General features: G+C 36.5%; 4 protein-coding genes and 1 pseudogene across 7 annotated transcripts in view; 3 read left to right on the plus strand and 2 right to left on the minus strand.

The window, feature by feature from the left end:
* The window catches only part of LOC104703138 (thermospermine synthase ACAULIS5-like), a 2,744-nt gene extending 2,283 nt beyond the window's left edge, over positions 1 to 461 (minus strand). The window contains exon 1 of the mRNA XM_010419089.2: positions 157 to 461. Within this exon, the coding sequence (XP_010417391.1) occupies positions 157 to 284 (128 nt within the window). The 5' untranslated portion in view covers positions 285 to 461. The remainder of the gene's footprint in view (positions 1 to 156) is intronic.
* LOC104703140 lies at positions 1,128 to 4,648 on the plus strand (annotated as a pseudogene).
* Positions 5,358 to 7,998, plus strand: LOC104703141. Its single transcript, XM_019227175.1, has 5 exons — positions 5,358 to 5,702; positions 5,785 to 6,527; positions 6,619 to 6,674; positions 6,766 to 6,874; positions 7,329 to 7,998. The coding sequence occupies exons 1-5, from the start codon at positions 5,400 to 5,402 to the stop codon at positions 7,996 to 7,998; spliced, it is 1,881 nt and encodes a 626-aa protein (XP_019082720.1). The 5' UTR covers positions 5,358 to 5,399.
* On the minus strand, positions 8,479 to 13,123 carry LOC104703142 (ATP-dependent zinc metalloprotease FTSH 4, mitochondrial). Of its 3 annotated transcripts, none has more exons than XM_010419092.2 (8): positions 12,868 to 13,122; positions 12,280 to 12,367; positions 12,094 to 12,182; positions 11,357 to 11,528; positions 10,963 to 11,199; positions 10,754 to 10,878; positions 10,059 to 10,535; positions 8,479 to 9,758 (listed from the first exon to the last, which is right to left on the minus strand). In XM_010419092.2, exons 1-8 carry the CDS (start codon positions 12,892 to 12,894, stop codon positions 8,829 to 8,831), a joined length of 2,145 nt encoding a protein of 714 aa, XP_010417394.1. In that variant the 5' UTR covers positions 12,895 to 13,122; the 3' UTR covers positions 8,479 to 8,828. The 3 variants fall into 3 exon arrangements, with proteins under 3 accessions (XP_010417394.1, XP_019083514.1, XP_010417395.1); XM_019227969.1 differs by lacking the exon at positions 11,357 to 11,528 and adding an exon at positions 11,584 to 11,764 and having other exon boundaries at positions 10,963 to 11,018; positions 11,922 to 12,182; XM_010419093.2 differs by lacking the exon at positions 11,357 to 11,528 and having other exon boundaries at positions 11,922 to 12,182; positions 12,868 to 13,123.
* LOC104703143 (heat stress transcription factor A-2) lies at positions 13,455 to 15,243 on the plus strand. Of its 2 annotated transcripts, XM_010419095.2 has the most exons (3): positions 13,456 to 13,961; positions 14,053 to 14,083; positions 14,330 to 15,243. In XM_010419095.2, exons 1-3 carry the CDS (start codon positions 13,849 to 13,851, stop codon positions 15,068 to 15,070), a joined length of 885 nt encoding a protein of 294 aa, XP_010417397.1. In that variant the 5' UTR covers positions 13,456 to 13,848; the 3' UTR covers positions 15,071 to 15,243. The 2 variants fall into 2 exon arrangements, with proteins under 2 accessions (XP_010417396.1, XP_010417397.1); XM_010419094.2 differs by lacking the exon at positions 14,053 to 14,083 and having other exon boundaries at positions 13,455 to 13,961.

Consider the following 19,769-nt stretch of genomic DNA (forward strand, 5'->3'; position numbering starts at 1 on the left):
AAAAAAAAAAAAAAAAAAAAAAAAAAAAAAAAAAAAAAAAAAAAAAAAAAAAAAAAAAAAAAAAAAAAAAAAAAAAAAAAAAAAACGATAAAGATCTGAGAAAAATCAAAATTTAGGGAACCCAAAGTTGAGACGAATAAAATCAAGAAAAAAAACCTGTTGAGGGCAAAAGACCACTTGATATCATCATCGATGATTTCCTCGTACCAATGGCAGTCATTCTGGTTAGGGTGGAGAGTTTGATTTGATGATGTGTTTTTGTGAGTATCTACGGTTTTTTCCATATTCAACTTCACAAACAGAGCACAATGGAGAGGTATAGTTTGGTGATAGTTCTAATGTTTCATGATGGAATATCCGGGAGACACAGTCCTTTTAATATATAGACTTGAAAACTCAAGCTCTTTTTGATAACTAGCTAAAAAGAATCTTACAAAACTCAAGACTTTTTAATTTGTAAGAACAAGAATCTTCATCTTTTTATATTTCCTACAAAGAGTTTTGATTTTATATGTAAATAAAGGGACATTTGTTTTTTACTTTGCTTTACTCTTATAGATTCTCTCATTAATTATAGCCATATTGGTGTTTAGTTGATTTATATCCCTTTACACAATGACATCATTAAATATTAATGTTCTTTTTTAAAAATTAACAGAATTTGTTTGTTTTTTGGGTATATATAATTTCTACATTCACATATGAAATCCTGAATAAAATATGATGTGGTTTAAAAATATTGTTTCTCTTTCATGTATGCAAAAAATAACTTATAAACAAATGTCTCTATATAAACCAATAAATATGATTATAATACATCATTTAATGTTTAGTTATGTGTTTTGTCATTTTTGATTTCAAATTAGAATCTACTTGTATTAATGAAATAAAAAGTTTTAGATTTAATAAATTAACATATATATAGCTACATTACAAATTGTACCAAGAAAAAGAATTGAAATGTGATGTGGGGGCTAAACACTGCTTTACAATCTAATACTTTTTAAAGAAAATTTGGAACTTGGATTGGCTTTTTAATATCTTTTGATTTTTTTTTTTTTTTTTTAGTTGGAAATAAGTGTCCAACAAATAAAAAAAAAATGAGAAAAAATCCAATGGAACCGGGTTTAATTTTGGAGCTTTTGGATATCCTAAGTGACCATACGTGTCAATTTCTCTTTGGTTGGGGTAAGTGTATGCGACCAAAAAAAAAGAAAAGGAAGTTCCGCCCACGACGAACGACGATTCTAATCCTTTTGATCCAATCGGAAGCAAACGGGGGAGTTTCCTTAGGGGTCGGTCGTCCGAGTCTTCTATCTGCCTGTGAACATCATCTCCACCGACGCGATCGAATTGGATCTGAGAGCAGAAGTCTGTAGGTCTTAGTGTGTTCACCTACGAAGGTTTCTGATTTTATACATATATGCCTCTCTCTCTCTGTGATTTCTTTTACATTAAGAAAGCGTCGATTCAGAACACAAGTGATGCATCAAAGTGGGATTATTCAGACGCTAGAAATCTCAATTTTTTTGGTCAGCAAAACTAGCTTTGGGTATTGTAAGAATATTCCAAATTACTCATGATTTGATTATACACTCCAAAATTGCCAATTAGGGTTCATAATAATAATATTGGCTTATGTAGGTTGGTTTTTATTAGTGTCTGTGATATGATACTTTGTTGTTAGGAATTATTGTCTACCCAACGAAAAGTCAGATATGGTTTTTATCAGCATTGTCTCTGTCTTCTGATAATCGCTGCCAAATCTTCTAGGTGGAGATTTTATCCTCTCAGAATCCATTTGACAGAGACAATGTACGTAATTGATGTGGGAGTATTTCTTCCCAGAGAAAGAGCGACAGGTAAGTTTATATGAATGCTTTTTGGGTTAATTTTTTTTGTCCTGCAGGAAGTTTGGAAAATTTCGACAACAGCTAGATCAAAACGTGTAAAGAAAGGGTTGGCAGGTCATGAATCTTCTGGAACAACTAGCCACGCCATTTGAAGCATCTCGAATTAGTTCTGCATCTCTCTCTCTCTCTCTCTCTCTCTCTCTCTCTCTCTCTCTCTCTCTCTTTCTGCGATTGTGCAGTCACAAACCAATGCTGACTCTGTCCAAGTAGGCTTATAACCTTAGTCTGAATTCAAATTTTTAAATTTCTTCTCTATTATTCTTTCTTTTTTCTTTTTTTTTTCTTTCTGATTTTACTTGCATTCTCTTTGTAGAAATCCAATATCCTAGCTAAGCCTCAGATCTAGCACTGGTGGTTCAGCTCAGGAGTTGAGAAGAACATCTTCTTTCAATAGGAGCTGGGAAGAAAATGTGGCAGAATCCATAGCTAATGAACTCGTTCTGCAGGCCCACTCTTGCACAGTGTCATCTTCCTCTACAAGCTCACTCTGGCTGCTCTTCTCATGAAGAAAAGAAGGCTGGGAAATCACACGAGGAGAAGAAATCTAGGCGTAGAAAGATGATGGAGTTTCACAATATTAAAATTAGTCAGGTAATTAAGGTAATTTCTAAACCACTTTTAAGTTGTTTAGAGTGTGTTTTGTTTAGAGTGTGTGTCAAGTTACTTGTACACAAGTTTTAAAAGTTTAAATTTTAGACCCTGTGTTCTACTATTGGAGTGTCAAAACTAATAAACATGTATAAGTTTCTAACTTTTGTGATTTACATTTTTTTCCAATTATATTTATAGTTGGATTCCATAAATTGGATCTCACCATTGGAGATGCTCTACCGATCCAAGAGCCAAAGACCTAAAATATATGGAAACAAAACTCACGCACAAGTCAAATCTGATTTTTTTCTATTTTCTTTCTGCCCTTTTTTCCTAGGCTTTCTAATTTTATCTATTTTTTCCTTTTCTTTTATCTATTTTTTTTTTTAAATATATTATTGACTGATAAAGAGTCTGTTTAGACAGAGAAACTATAAGTTCTTACCCCAAAAAAAAAGAGAAACTTCAAGTAAATATGGAGGAACAAGGAGCTCTATTACGAGCCAGAAAATCTTTATACAGGCTTTACTTCAAAGGTTTGGTAATCGAGGAAACAACGGTATTATTGGCAGGATTTGGGGTTGCAATTTGCGGTGACAAGGATGATCTGGTTTTTGACATGAAGGGACCAATTCATGAGTACAGTTTTGGAGGCTGAGCTTATAGCATTGAAGTGCGGATTAAAAGAAGCTGTGAGTATGCAGATCAAAGATATCTCAATCTGCTGTGATGATGATCAGATTTTCGAACTGGTAAGTTGTCCTTGACTCACACGCCTTTGCTTCAATATCATAGTTGATGTTTTTTTCCACCTTGAATGCTTTTTTAGGTCATGGGGAGATCTACGCCGGAGCAAGAAAGCATCGCCCTGCTAATGCGTGATGTGCAAGGCATCAGAAAATATTTAAGGTCTAGCATCCCTGTCATGTTGACTCGAAATCACGCCAATTTTGCTTACGAATTTGCAATAGAAGCAATCATAGAGATGCCTGTGCCTGTGCCTGTGCCTGTGCCTGTGCCTGTGCCTGTGCCTGTGCCTGTGCCTGTGCCTGTGCCTGTGCCTGTGCCTGTGCCTGTGCCTGTGCCTGTGCCTGTGCCTGTGCCTGTGCCTGTGCCTGTGCCTGTGCCTGTGCCTGTGCCTGTGCCTGTGCCTGTGCCTGTGCCTGTGCCTGTGCCTGTGCCTGTGCCTGTGCCTGTGCCTGTGCCTGTGCCTGTGCCTGTGCCTGTGCCTGTGCCTGTGCCTGTGCCTGTGCCTGTGCCTGTGCCTGTGCCTGTGCCTGTGCCTGCTCAGAAAGAGAATTGCAGTATCTGTATGAAAGATGACATCAATGCTGATCAGATGTTTCATGTTGCTAAATGTGGTCATATGTTTTGTTCCGACTGTATGAGAAGTCATATAGAGGCGCGACTAGCTACGAGGTATAAAATGAGGTGTCCTGGTTATCGGTGCAAATCTCTGCTGACTTATGGAAGAGAAGTGGGAACAAATGATCAAAGATGACTTGATTCCTGTAACGAATAGAGTGTATTGCCCAAACCCTAGGTGCTCGGCTTTAATGTCGGTAGCCGACTTCTCTGGACTTATGGGAGTTAGGAGATCCTGTGTGAAATGCGGTGAACCATTTTGCATCAACTGCAAAGTTTCTTGGCATATTAACTTATCTTGCCGCCAGTACAAGAGGTTACATCCAAATCCTACAGAAAACGATGGAAAGCTAAGGGATCTAGCAGATGAGGAGCGCTGGCGTCAATGCCGAAAGTGTCAACACATGATTGAACGTTCTGATGGATGCCACAGCATGACTTGCAGGTATCATCATCTCTAGTCTCATCTCCTTTTGAATGTCATTTATATATCAACACAAATTACTTACTAAATTGCAGATGTGGACATAAATTTTGCTATCATTGTGGAGCCGATGCTGGACTTTGCCACCATGGTCATAACTTTCCTCGACCCAGGTTGAGGAACCCAACGCGGATGCACTTCTGTTTTGGTTTCTGTTAAGTGATCATTGATATTGTTTGTTATTTTAACACCAAGACATGTTTGATCGGCATGTCTTATTATATAAATGTTGATTTTCAAAGTTACTAACTTACAGTTATAGCTACACATTTATATTAATCTTTTTTACATATTATTAATACTTTTTTGTTATATATGTATATAACAAAAAATAATTAAAGTAGCTGTCAACATATTATTTATATTTACATATATTGGTGTTCGTAATAATATACATCTATGCATATAAGAATCTGTTGGGAGTCATCTCAAGTCTTTCAATATAAAAGATTATAAAAATTCACCAAAAAAAAATATATAAAAGATTATAAAATATCACGTTTTTATTTTTATTATGTAAAGCTTGCTTTTTAAAATTCATATGATTGCGAAACGGTTAAGTCTATAGATAAGATTTTAAAATTTGTGAAAATTTTAATTTTTATTAAAAATATATAATAAAGTATAAAATCTTAAAAATAAAAGGTTTACTGTTACTATTTCTTTAGATAACGAAAGAGAAAATAATATAATAAATTACTAATTTTAATAAAAAAATAATTGTAATTTATGTTTTTTTTTATGGAGCCAGAAAACCTTTGTACTTATTATTTCAAGGGTTTGGTAACCGAGATGATTACAAAAAAAAAAAAAAAAGAGAGAGAGAGAGAAATCACGCACAAGTAAAATCTGTTTTTTTTCTTTTTTTTTTTTTGCTAACAACAAGGAAAATCTTATAAAGATGATTTTTTGTTATTTCCTTATTTTACTAGGATTTCTACTTGTATTTATCTTCCTTTTTTTTAATAAATAATATGTACAAGCTCTATATTTTATATTGATTCATCATCATGCCGTCTCTTTAGAAAAAGAATCTTCAAGAAGACATGGAGGAAGAAGGCACCCTAGTACGAGCAGATGACCTAAAACCCGCCGGAAAACCTTTGTACAGGCTTTACTTTAAGGGTCTGGTAAACAGGGAACCAACAATGTTTTCGGCAGGATTTGGGGTTGCAATTTGCGGCGACAAGGATGATCTGTTGTTTGACATGGATAGACCAATTCATGACCGCTCCATTACACTTTTGGAGGCTGAGCTTATAGCATTGAAGGGCGGGTTAGAAAAAGCTGTGATTATGCAGATCAAACATATCTCAATCTGCTGTGATGATGATCAGATTTTCGAATTGGTACGTTTTATCTTGGCTCATACGCACCTTTGCTTTCAATATCATAGTTAATGTTTTCTTTGCCTTGAATGGTTTTTTTTAGGTCATGGGGAGATCAACGCCGGAGCGAGAAAGCACTGCCTTGCTATTGCGTGATATACAAGGCATAAGAAAATATTTGACGTCTAGCATCCCTGTTCTGTTGACTCAAGATCAAGTTAATATTGCCTACAAACTTGCAATAGAAGCAATATGTTCTTCTCATGTCATCATTCATAGGGCTGTTCAGAAATTAGAGACTTGCACTATCTGTTTGAACGATGACATCAATGCTGATCAGATGTTTCTTGTTGCTAAATGTGGTCATATGTTTTGTTCCGAATGTTTTAAACGACATATAGAGGTGGAACTACGGCAGAGAAGTCTGATAAGATGTCCTCAGTATCATCGTTGCTATTCTCTACTGACTTTTCGAAATTGTGTCAACATCTTGACACCTAAACTAAAAGAGATGTGGCAACAAAGGATCAAAGACGACTCGATTCCTGTAACGAATAGAGTTTACTGCCCAAACCCTAGGTGCTCGACTTTAATGTCCAAAACCGAGCTCTATGCACATATTGGAGTTCGGAGACGCTGTGTAAAATGCAGTGAACCTTTTTGCATCAGCTGCAAAGTCCCGTGGCATACTAACTTGTCGTGCAACGGTTACAAAAAGTTGCATCCAAATCCTACCATAGACGATGAAAAGCTCAAAAGACTAGCTAATAAGAAACTGTGGCGTCAGTGCAACAAGTGTCAACAAATGATTGAACTTTCTGATGGATGCGTCAGTGTACACTGCAGGTATATCATCATCACTAATCACATCTTGTTTACGATTTTGTTGATTTCGAAATTTATTTATGTATCAACACAAGTTACTTGATAATGGCAGATGTGGACATGAGTTTTGCTACCGGTGTGGAGCCGATGCTGGTGTTTGCCCTCATGGTCATAATTACTTTCCTCAACGAACGCTGACACTTTGGCGCTGCTGTTTTGTTTGCTTTTAGTGATAATTGCTATTGTTTTTATTTTCTAGTATTCGGTTTTGTCGCTTGTTTCCAAGAACTAATAACTGAAGAAAATTACAAATTCTCATATGATGATATATACAATCGAGTAGTAAAACCTGAAAGAGTAACCACAGTGTAGAGACTATTAAACAGTGTTGTAAATTGCGCTAGCCGCCAATTATGAGTTGGACTAGCGTCTAACGCCTAACACAATCGAGTAATAAACTTTGAAAGACTAACCACAATCGAGTAATAAACAGTATTGTAAATTGTCGCTAGACAATTCACTAGGCGGTGGATTATTCTTAAGCTAATCCCTTCAGACCGATTACTATTAAGCTAATCTCTTATTTCATGTACAATATATCTATTCTCATTCTCTTTCCCTTTTATAATCACAATCCGAAGTCTCTCAATAGTTGTTTCTATTGACCTTCCCGGCCGATGTTTATCGAAGTAGCCAATATGTTTTCTTAATATCGTTATCAAGGATTGGCCCCAATTGTTGTGGCGAATTGACGTTCTCTGGTTATCCACCTGACGTCTCTACTTTTCAATCTTAAAATCGATGGTTTGCTATGAATGTTAGGTCATGGGGAGATCCGCACCTGAGCAAGAAAACATTGCCTTGCTACTGCGTGATGTGCAAGGCATCAGAAAACATTAGCAAAGCTGTTCGAGTGACTCGAAATCAAGTTGAGTCTGCCTATAAACTTGGAATTGAAGCAATCTCATATAAGAACAAGATGGCTATGCCTGTTCTATTTCTTCACCCGATAAAGATAGATATGCCTACTCGGATTCATCCGAAAACGACTTGCCGTATCTGTTTCGACGATATCAATGATGATGAGATGTTTTATGTTCATCCATGTCGTCATATATTTTGTTCCGAATGTGTGAAACGACATATAGAGGTGAGACTATCGGAGGGATATAGGATGACATGTCCTCAGTACCTCTGCAGATCTGAGCTGATTTTAGGAAATTGTGTCAACTTTTTGACACCTAAACTAAAAGAGATGTGGCGACAAAGGGTGAGAGATGAATCGATTTCTGTAACGGATAGAGTTTATTGCCCGATCCCGACGTGCTCAGCTTTGATGTCAGTATCCGAGTTAGATCAAAGCACTGGCGTTACGAGATGCTGTGTCAAATGCGGTAAAGTTCCATGGCATAATAACTTATCATGCTGCGAGTACAAGACGTTACATCCAATGAGAAACTGTGGCGTCAATGCAGCAAGTGCCAACAAATGATTGAGCTTGCTAGACTGCTAGTGGATGCTTCGTCCTAATTTGCTCTTTGATTTTGATATTATGTATATAACAACACTTGTTTACTTGACGAGTGGCAGATGTGGGCATAAATTTTGCTACAAATGTGGAGCAGATGCTGGATATTGCTTTCATGGTCATGGCACTTACCATTTGGATCAACCACAAGCCCCACAAGGCCCAGATCAAATGCATATTGCTCGCATAGGTAGTGCTGCCATTTTTGTGTTGATACTCCACTTTATGTATGCATGGTAACAGTTTGTAGCATTGTTTTTGCCTTTTTGGTTTTTGATAAACCAATTAATTATCCTTCATTCCTTCCTATTCAGTACTAGGATTATGGATAAAAACAGTTTATCTCATATTTTTCATTTTTTTTTTGCAAAACCAATTTACAGAATAGAACACTATCAAGGGCCTGGCTTTGAGAAGGAAGTAATTAAGAATAGACTATTAAAGTAGGGATGGGTTATAAAATTTATTGCATTAAGTCTTACAAGCAGGCTTTTTAGCATTAATGTAACCTGAAACTGTACGAGCCAAACTTATAAAATAACATCCCACGAGATTCCAAGTAACAATTTAAGAGAAACATACCATTCCACGGCGAGATTCCGTGTGTTGTGAGATTTGAGACATTGAAAAACCTGAGATGTAAATCTCATTGTCCTAAGCTTAATACTCTTAACTCTCACTAGCCTCTCACTGGTTCTAAAACTCTCAAAATATAGAGTTATTCCCATTCAAATTACCCCAACGTACACAAATACAAGAAAAACGCCTTCTCTACTAAAGGCTTTTTTTTATTTTCAAGACCCTACAGGAGCCATGTCTTTACCTTTGGTTGCGGCGGTTGCAGCAGCTGCGGCGGCGGCAGCTGCGGCTGCGGCGGCTGCTGCAGCTGCTGATGATGCTGAGCTAGGGGTTGATGGAGGAACCGGGTTGCTTTGCTTCGCAACTACTTCTTGACGCTTTTGCAGCTGTGGAGAGTTGAGATCTGTAAGCATTTCTTTAATCTGCTTACCAGACAGAGTTTCATGCTGAAGCAAAGCATTCGCAAGGGCATGAAGCTCTTTGTTGTAAACCGTGAGGATGTTTTTCGCATTGTTGTAAGCCTTTTCCAAAAGAAGTTTCACTTCTCTCTCAATGAGAAGCCTCGTCTCAGTGCTCATGCTTTTACCATTGTCGTCGTAGTTATGTGCCACAAGACCAACCTCTTTGCTCATACCGAATTTCGTGACCATGGCTCTCGCGAGTTTAGTAGCCTGCTCGAGATCAGAAGAAGCACCTGAAGTTACCTCACTTTCCCCAAAAATCAACTCTTCAGCCACCCGGCCTCCCATGCAAACATCAAGCCGAGCAAGCATCTGTTTCCTAGAAATACTCGTCTCATCTTTATCCGGTAGTTGAGAAACCATGCCAAGAGCCATACCACGAGGCACAATGGTGGCTTTGTGGACTGGAAGAGCACCATCTGTGTGGATGGCAACAAGGGCATGACCACCTTCATGGAAAGCAGTCAGTTTTCTTGACTCGTCAGATATAACTGCAGATTTACGCTCACTTCCCATCATGATTCTATCTTTGGCAAACTCAAGATCAGACATTGTGACGTCTTTCGAACCGTCCATCGCAGCTTTAAGAGCAGCAACGTTGACCAGATTCGCCAAATCAGCACCAGAAAATCCAGGCGTTCCTCTAGCGATGATCATCAAGTCAACATCATCAGCCTTAAGTACCTGAAAACGCACAATGAAGACAGCCATAAGCAACAAACAGTTCAGATTTCTTGCCATTGATGCTATAAGAAATCAAACAGAGATGGCTTTACATAATTGATATCCTTCTTGTGGTTATTATAACACTTTCTCCCAACAGGATTTATACACTTCTCACTTATATATCCAAAGTACCAAACTGTTACTTATAACTAATGCTCTAGGGTCTACCTTTTACCTAATTTACTGAACAATTTCCGTACACAAGCTTACACCATTACCCAGAAACCAGAGCTCGTCTAATGCATAATGTGAAGTTACCTTCGACATGTGAGACTCCAAAATCTGGCGTCGACCTTCAACGTCTGGGTTAGGTACAACAATATGGCGATCAAACCTCCCAGGTCTAACCAGGGCCTTATCCAATGACTCTGGGAAATTTGTAGCTGCGACCACAATAATACCTTCATTCTGTTTAAACCCATCCAACTCAACAAGCATCTGGTTCAACGTCATCTTCATGTATTGCTGGTCCTTGGGATTACGACTTCCACCAATAGCATCTATTTCGTCGATAAATATAATACAAGGGGAGCACTTCTTTGCAGCACTAAAAAGATCCCTAACTCTTCTGGCTCCAACTCCAACAAACATCTCTTCAAATTCACTACCACTGCAGGAGAAGAAAGGCACTCCAGCTTCTCCGGCAATAGCTCTAGCAAGCATAGTTTTCCCTGTGCCAGGAGGACCGACAAGCAACACACCCTTGGGAAGCTTTCCGCCCAGACGAGTGAACCTCTGTAATAAAGATCAAAACAAAGAAAAAATAAGATGACAGAGTGAGGCCAAAGAACAAAACAGTACTAACTCTAAGAAAAAACTTTAGGGAATACAGATCAAACAGATGGATTTGAAGGTCCATATCATAACTTCACATGAATCATGCTTTAGAATTTATATTACTAGAAAAAAATTATATTCGAGTTTGACAAACACACTAGCACTGTGAATTTTACCTTGGGGTCACGCAGATAATGCACAATTTCCTCTAACTCAGCTTTTGCTTCATCAACACCCTTTACATCAGTAAATTTGGTGCTCGAATCCATACTAGGTTGCACTTCTTCGTGTAAACCAAGTCCTAACATATATTGAGCATACATTAATCAGAACAAAGTCATCCAATAGTGTTATTGCATCACTGAAGATAATACAACCATATTACCTTTGCCAATTCCTCTATCCTCGATAAGTGCTCCAATACCAGAAATGAGCAAAAACCCAACTGCAACAGTTCGGATTGTACTCCATAGCTGTTCTTTAAAGTGAGTCCTTTCAGTGGATATCGTATGGATTGGTGCAGCAGCAGTCCCAAGGACACCATCTTTTGTTGGTTTCCCTAAGTTTCTAAAAGCCCCCAGACCTCCAAAAGTTTCTTCCTCCCTTGAAGCACCAACAATACCTAAACGTAAACAATATAAATTGCATTATAAAAGCGGCATACAAACATTTTACCAAAATTGTATAGAGAAATGCCTCACAAGCTGCAAATACAAATATAAAAACTAAGGATAATATCCATTCATAATCAGAAGAGACGCATCTCCCTCCTTACCCACCTCTTTGCAATGTTCGTACCAGCTCACTTTGATCCAGCCTATCAACTTTGACCAATGCCTTAATGTATTCAGACAGCGCAGAGGCATTGGCATGCAAAGATGGTTGGCTTTCAAACATTCTGATAACAGCCTCAGGGTCATTTCTTCGATAAAGTTCTCTCAGATGTGCAACCTCATTAACTNCTCTATCCTCGATAAGTGCTCCAATACCAGAAATGAGTAAAAACCCAACTGCAACAGTTCGGATTGTACTCCATAGCTGTTCTTTAAAGTGAGTCCTTTCAGTGGATATCGTATGGATTGGTGCAGCAGCAGTCCCAAGGACACCATCTTTTGTTGGTTTCCCTAAGTTTCTAAAAGCCCCCAGACCTCCAAAAGTTTCTTCCTCCCTTGAAGCACCAACAATACCTAAACGTAAACAATATAAATTGCATTATAAAAGCGGCATACAAACATTTTACCAAAATTGTATAGAGAAATGCCTCACAAGCTGCAAATACAAATATAAAAACTAAGGATAATATCCATTCATAATCAGAAGAGACGCATCTCCCTCCTTACCCACCTCTTTGCAATGTTCGTACCAGCTCACTTTGATCCAGCCTATCAACTTTGACCAATGCCTTAATGTATTCAGACAGCGCAGAGGCATTGGCATGCAAAGATGGTTGGCTTTCAAACATTCTGATAACAGCCTCAGGGTCATTTCTTCGATAAAGTTCTCTCAGATGTGCAACCTCATTAACTTCCTCTCTGTCACGCACTCTCCGAGCAAAGCTACCAACATAACTTGATTGAAATCTCGTTTGCGGTAAAGAAGCTCCAGCTACATAGATAAAACAACCAATTTACATATAAAAGAGGCTTCTAAACAGAATCCATCAACAACAAAAGTACTCATAGATACAATTAAAAAAAAGTACCTCTAGTAACTCCCACTCTGGGCAGTGAAGAGTAAGCTCTGACAAGTAAGCTTCTTAAACTGCTCAATTCACGTTCATGACTCGAAACCTGTCATAATAGATGAATAGAATCAATGGTAATAAAGTAAATTACTCAACCCTAAACTCAAAATAGCACTAGAGAACGCATGAAAACCAAAATCACTCAATAAAGGTGAAATCTTTTACTTAATTCTGAATCAAGACTAGAAATATTACATTCACAAAACTTGAAACTTTCTAATGCCAATTTCAAAATTAGGGTAAATTGGGTATTCAAATCAATCAAATAGCAATATCCCAGAGAGGGGAAATTACAAAAGACCATCTAAAATCCCAAAAGACTGAACATTTGGAGGCCAGAGAAGATTTAGAGCCTTAGGGTTTGCAAAAGATCATGTTTAGCTTCTGAATCACAAAGATCTTTTGATAAAACCCAATCAGAAAATGGTATCTAATTAGATCAAATCCACTAGAGTAGCAACCAAATTCGAAAAGCCTTTCCGTATTAAAATTGCATACGAATAGAGGAAAAAAAGAAGAGAAAAAGAGAAAAAAAAAAAAAAAAACCTTGGTGATGATGCGCCTCCAAGCCATCAATCAAATCTCTCCCTTTTCGTTGCGTCTTAAAATTGGTGTGAATGTCCGAAACTGAAACTTGCTCGATCTATATATATCGGATATATAAAAAAAAAGACTCTTTCTTCTTCGTGTTTGGGGAAGAAGAACCGTCTAATCTTATTACCTAAAGTCTTTAAAAAAAAAAAAAAAAAAANAAACACGCGTTCGTGAGAGACCTGTTTGGTTCTCGGGTCAGAGAGAAAATTGTGCAGCAGGTGAAGACACGCACGAGATATGTAGGTCGCCTTTGAAGCTAAATGACATAAACACCCTTGGGTCGAAACTCGCTATTTCATTTTATTGGGCTTTTCCTGGAGGCCCACGATTAAAAAGAAATTAAAGACCTATATAAATCTCATGATACTAAAAAAGGCCCATATGATAAAATGAAATTCTAGATAGGTAACGAAGTTTCTGGAACCCTTGTCTTTGTCGCCACGTGCTTAGACAAATGTCAAGGAAGAAGCTTTTTGATACAGTGAAAGAAGTAAATGATCTCTATATTGTCTTTGTCTCTAGAACCTTCTTCTCTCTCCCCTTTTATTAACTCATTTCTCTCTCCTCCACGCTTCATCTCTCATCAGATCAGCACAAACTTAACCCAAAAACCCCAGCTTCTAATTTTGGCAACACAACCCATATTGAGTATCTGCATTGGTGTGTGTCTCTAAACTCTAAAGGTTTCAAATTTGCAACTCTGTGGTATGGATTCGAGATAAGTAAGGGAGAGAAAAATGGAGCAACCGAAACTGGAAATGGAGGAGGAAACGGTGACGTTTGCCGGTTCTGCGGCTGCTTCGTCGTCGGTTGGATCATCTTCGTCTCCGAGACCAATGGAAGGGCTGAACGAAACAGGGCCACCGCCGTTTCTGACCAAGACTTACGAAATGGTGGAGGATCCGGCGACGGACACGGTGGTTTCTTGGAGCAATGGTCGTAACAGCTTTGTGGTGTGGGATTCTCATAAGTTCTCAACCACTCTCCTTCCTCGTTACTTCAAGCATAGCAATTTCTCAAGTTTTATCCGTCAGCTCAATACTTATGTAAGTATACCTCTTTGCTATGTTTTATCATCTTTCTTCTTCTTCTTCTTCTTCTTTTGTTGTTTCTAATCTCGATTTTGGATTTCTTTAGATGGGTTTACTATGAGTCTTCAGCTATAAAGGTTAGTTCTTTTAGCTTTTAAGCCACTAAAATTTCCATATGGGTCTCTGTAGAACTAATGAGTTAGTGGCTGTATCATTTAACATAAATCTGTTCAAGCCTCTGTTTTTGAAGTTCAAACTGTATCTAGAGATCTTTGATCCTCTGGTTCTGGTAGTAAAAATAGAATCTTCTTGAAATGTGAAATAAAGAGATTGCTTCAAGTTCAGTAGCTGATGGAGCTTTTCCTTTCTTGTGTTGATTGCAGGGATTCAGAAAGATTGATCCAGATAGGTGGGAATTTGCGAATGAAGGGTTTTTAGCAGGACAGAAGCATCTCTTAAAGAACATCAAACGAAGGAGAAACATGGGGTCGCAGAATGTGAACCAGCAAGGATCAGGATCTGGATCAGGGATGTCATGTGTTGAGGTTGGGCAATACGGGTTCGACGGGGAGGTAGAGAGGCTGAAGAGGGATCATAGTGTTCTTGTAGCTGAGGTTGTTAGGTTGAGACAGCAGCAACACAGCTCCAAGACTCAAGTTGCAGCGATGGAACAACGTTTGCTAGTTACAGAGAAGAGACAGCAGCAAATGATGACTTTCCTCGCCAAGGCATTGAACAATCCGAACTTTGTTCAGCAGTTTGCGTTGATGAGTAAAGAGAAGAAGAGTATGTTTGGTTTGGATGTCGGGAGGAAACGGAGGCTTACTTCTTCTCCAAGCTTGGGGACTGTGGAAGAGAGTCTGTTGCATGATCAGGGGTTTGATAGAATGAAGGATGATATGGAGACGTTACTCGCTGCAGCTATCGACAACGAGTCGTGTAACTTGATGCCTACTAAGGAGGAACAGTGTTTGGAGGCTATGAATGTGATGATGGAAGATGGTAATCTAGAGGTAGACTTGGATGTTAAAGTGGAAGATTTGGTTGGTTCACCTTTGGATTGGGACTGTCAAGATCTACATGACATGGTTGATCAAATGGGTTTTCTTGGTTCAGAACCTTGACTATACGGCTTAACACGTCTACTTTGTCTAAGTTGTGGAAATTGCTACCACTTTTATTTACAGGTTGGATTGTTTGTTTTCTTGGTTTTTACTCAATGAAGGCATTGAGTGTGGTTTGTTTTGTACATTTGTTTTCAATGAATAAAAACACTCTGATTTGGTTTTGACAGTTTTATTGTTATGTATGTCCTTCCCTCTTGAGAGACGAGCTGCGATTTGAGTATCAAGCTCCGTGTGTACTAACTATTAGTACTCACTGCGTTCAACATTTAGGAAAATATCTGAATTTAGTAGCGGTCTTTAAGCTTTGTTTAGCAATATACATATGTAAAGTGTCTTTCAATGTAATACTTCTAGTTTTGTCTCAACGGAAGGCATAGAGTATTGTTCTTGTACATTTTTCATGATCTGATGAATAAAATACTATTTTTTCTCGTTTTTTTTTGTCATTCTAGGTTGTTTAAATTAATAATCTGTTATACTTTTATTTTTATTTTGTTTTTAATACTTTACTAGTAAAATTCTTAAGTTTTTAATACTTTACTAGGATAGTATCCGCCTTAGGGTTATTTTTATTTTGTTTTTATTTTAATTATTTTAAAGATAATTTTTATATATTGTTTGCAATAATAATAAAAAAATCAAAGCATGTGTTGATTGATTATTAATTTTGATTTTTTATTAACTTTAAAAGCATGATTTGTCAACATTAAAAGAAAATATAATATTTAAATAATAATAAAAATTTTTAATTGCAAAATATTAAAACCATACCATATAAATTTCATAATGAAATTCTCTAAAACATAATCTGCCTCAAACTCAAACCAAAAAATATTTCAATATTTACCTCTGTCGCATATTCAAAATCACATCATAGTTATGCTTATGTAGCATTAAAACTACGAGTAAATAAAAATAAAGAAACATGTTAACCTATCGGTTCCTAGTTTCAATCTCTTTATCAAAGAAACATCTTCATTATTCTTACTCCATCGTAAAGCATTTCGAACAAAGATATGTTCTTTACTCTTGTGGTTTTTTAGTCTATAGTTTAGTATTTGTAAAACTCTAACATCTCTTCTTCCAAAACAAAGATATGTATTTTACTCTAGTGGTCTTTTAGTCTGCATTTTAGTATTTGTAAAACTCTAACATCTTTTCTTCCAAAGGATGAGTCTTGTCTACAATCCCAAGTTAACTTCTGACTCTTTATCTTCCATCACAGCTTTTTCAGTCTCAGCATTGTCTCCATTTGTCTAAACCTCTGACTCTTTATCTTCCGTCACAGCTTTTTCATCATCTTGTTTTTTTTTAATCTTAGCATTTATCTCCATTTTCTTTGGTTAAGACATATCATCATCTTTCGTAACTTCTTGTGTTTTGTTATCTCGAGAATTCTCCTCCTCCTTTGCCACTTAAATGTTGAAACTCATTTCTCCTTTCCCATGTCAGTCCCAATATTCAAGAACACTAATACAAAGTTGCAGCTCTATCCAACCTCATTTGTCAAACCAAACATTAAAATATTACTATTTACTCCATACAAATGTCTCAAAACACACCAGTGGAAAACCACAACTAACTGTTAAAATCACAATCCCACCGTTGAAATTGTAACCAATAGTATCGTGAAGCTCCTCACCAAATCTCAGCTCGATCGGGTAAATTTTGGACTACCAAACACTGTTCCAAGGAGACAACCTCAAATCTGAAGGGTTTTTTGGTTTGGGCAGTTCCAATACCTTCTTAAGTAGGAAGCAACCCACATAACTTCTTGAATATAACTCCGATCGGATTTCCGTTAGTTGGTACGAGCTCATGGCTTGATGGTGATCACGCAAGTATTTTTTTCTTTCTAATCCGATGTCATATCTGGCGCCGACGAGCCTCCAAAGGCATCTTTCCAAACTGCTTTATTTTTTTATTCCTCTTTCTCGTTCTTCTCTTCTCCAGCTCCGATCTACTCCGACTTTGTTCTTCCACCACCACTGTGGCCTGCCACAGTCATAGTAATGACTATCAGATCCACCACCTCCGCAACGTCTCCTTTTCCGTTGATTGTCATCATGTTCGCCGCTTTCCACCTCCATCTCTCGGCACCATCTTTTCTTCTTAATTTTTATCTATTTTTTTATGATCTCTCTTGCTCTCCCATACTCTCTCTCATAACTACCTCTCTTCTTCTCTCTCCTTCTTGTGGCGATGTTAGCGTTCAATTCCAACACTCTCTCTCCCTCCTTGTTGAACGATGTCGGCGATACAAGTGTGTTTACACGATCACACAAACTCTTTTCGTTACACCAATGAAAATAATATTGAATATGCAGTGTTGGTGACCCCATGACTCTCTTTCTATCGATTGGATCAGAATCGCCGATGAAAGCTAATTATAAAGAAGAAGAAATCAAATCATCACAGGAGAACAAATATGTGTCCACCTAGACAAAAAAGCTTATTTGTATTAATGTTTTAATTTCATAGGTTAGTGAATAGTTATTATTAGAATAGAATGATGAGCTGTATTAATTAAAATGTTTTCATTGGTTACCTGTTTTAATTGATGTGTCATCTCCAGAATGCTTCACAATGATGATGTGTCATGCTCTGGAGAGAAACATTCAAGTTTTATTGTATTGATTTAAGAGGTAACGATATATATAACTTTCAACAATGTTGATTGCTTGTAGCTAAATGTAGAACAACAAAATTATAATTATAATTTGAAAACCTAATAAAGAGTAAATCATTGAATAGAAAAGAAGAAACTAAAAAATTTCCTGCAATGAACCACAGACCAAATTTTAGTGTGATATAATTACTAATCTAAAATCCAGTGCCGGTCCGGTGAAATCCGAGGCCCAATACGAAAAAAGAAAAAAGTTTAAGGTTTTTTTCTTTTTAAAAAATAATATTAGCTGATATTTGTTTTGCTAACTATATGGGACCTTCACAAATTTTTATTTATTAACTTTTTTGATTTTGAGACTTTTTTTGCTAATTATGGAGACTTTTTTTGCTAATTATGGAGACTTTTTTTGCTAATTTTGATAATTTTTTCTAATTTTAAAATCTATTTTATTAATTATGTAATATTTTTCAAATTATGTAGCCTTTTAACTAATTTTTGGATTTTTTTGGAGTTTATTATTAGACATTTTAAAAAATGATAAGGCCTTTTTACTAGTTTTGGGGGGTTTTGAGGCCTTATTATTATTTTTTTGAAAAAAAAATCCTGCAAAATGGGCTTCGAAATGTTGAGGTCCAATACAAATGTTTCATCAGAATGGGTGGAGGGCCGGACCTACTAAAATCTATATATTTAACAAAGTGTACAAAATAGTTAGAAACAACAAAATTAGATATTTTGAAAACGAAAATAAAGATATATATATATATACAGTATATATGTGTGTGAATTTAAAAATATACAAATTAACATAAATTAGTAACTTTTTTTTTTTGGACAAACAAATGATTTCATTGGTTCAAATAAAATCAGTACAAAGAGGGGGATAAGCACCCCGAAGTTTAAAGGATTACAAAAATTAGTAACTCTACTATCAAAATTAAGATAATGATCTAATATCATGATAGGAAAAGAAGAACACCGAAAAAGATGGCCATGTAATGTAATGATCAAATTTGTCCACTTTATCAGTTATGGTTAACATAATAACATTCCAAAGTCCAAAGTCCAAACTCGAAACCATCTCCCTCCATATATAGCCATTTATTTCCCTAACCCATTAAAGTACAAAAAAACCATCAATAATATTTTCAACTAAAAAAAAAAGAAGAAAAAATTGGTGATCCAAAATAAAAGATAGAAAAAAGTGGAGAAAGGAGAGCAAAAGTAGAAGCGTGGTTTACTCCAATTGACGGTAAACCCCTCTTGACACTTGACACTTGACACTTGACACCTACAAGCACTTGCCAGTACAACGAAAATACATCGATGGGTGGGAGACTGGTCAAAATGACCGGATTCTCAAATTACTGTTTTATTAAATGATTTTCGTAAAATTTAACATTCAGATTCTGTATAATTGATTCAAATATTATAAAGATTCTAAAACATCATGCATAAAAGTTGTTAAACTGATTTATTTACTTAATTTTAAATGTATCTTTAAATTTCTGTACTAGTGCGTGATGTTCCAATTACTGACTAATTTGAATCCCAATTTGTGCATCATAGCCACACAAAAAAATCTTTCTAAGACTTGGTTTTTGCTCGGTTTCATTTTATTACAAATATCGTTTTTTCATATTTTTTTTTGTTATACAGTTTAAACGATGTTCAGACTCGACTTTCATTCATTCTATTTAAATCGTACTTATTTGACTGAATTACTAGGTCATAATCATATCTTCACTCAAAGGGGCTGCTCAAACAGTCTTATCCTATCTAGAGTTCGAATATAATGTTACAAAAATCCTCCATTGATAAACCCATATGATATGTCTTTGAAGTTGAATGATCCAACCCCATGCCACTTGTAAGGTCATTAAATTTTCAGAAACCTTCGACACAGAAGTAAAAGTTGAATTCTTTGGTCCATACATTTCCAGTTATCAAGAACAGTCTCTCTTTCTAGTAACCACATTCCATTTTTCTTTACAGTGAGAGTAAGATGGTTGATTTAACAAAAAAAAAAAAGAGTATTCTTCTCATTTCAGTTAAATACTAAATCTA

The sequence above is a fragment of the Camelina sativa genome, chromosome 7, assembly GCF_000633955.1.
Source record: "Camelina sativa cultivar DH55 chromosome 7, Cs, whole genome shotgun sequence".
Classification (NCBI taxonomy): Eukaryota; Viridiplantae; Streptophyta; class Magnoliopsida; order Brassicales; family Brassicaceae; genus Camelina; species Camelina sativa.

Bases quoted from the DNA above. Each gene is read 5' to 3' on its own strand.
- LOC104703143 (XM_010419094.2), top strand. From the start codon at position 13,653: ATGGAGCAACCGAAACTGGAAATGGAGGAGGAAACGGTGACGTTTGCC. The intron at 13,962-14,329 runs GTAAGTATACCT...TGTTGATTGCAG, and splicing joins TCCGTCAGCTCAATACTTAT to GGATTCAGAAAGATTGATCC.
- LOC104703142 (XM_010419093.2), bottom strand. From the start codon at position 12,894: ATGGCTTGGAGGCGCATCATCACCAAG. The intron at 10,879-10,962 runs GTAATATGGTTG...AATATATGTTAG, and splicing joins GGATAGAGGAATTGGCAAAG to GACTTGGTTTACACGAAGAA. The intron at 9,759-10,058 runs GTAACTTCACAT...GTGCGTTTTCAG, and splicing joins TGGAGTCTCACATGTCGAAG to GTACTTAAGGCTGATGATGT.
- LOC104703141 (XM_019227175.1), top strand. From the start codon at position 5,400: ATGGAGGAAGAAGGCACCCTAGTACGAGCAGATGACCTAAAACCCGCC. The intron at 5,703-5,784 runs GTACGTTTTATC...GGTTTTTTTTAG, and splicing joins ATGATCAGATTTTCGAATTG to GTCATGGGGAGATCAACGCC. The intron at 6,528-6,618 runs GTATATCATCAT...TGATAATGGCAG, and splicing joins TGCGTCAGTGTACACTGCAG to ATGTGGACATGAGTTTTGCT.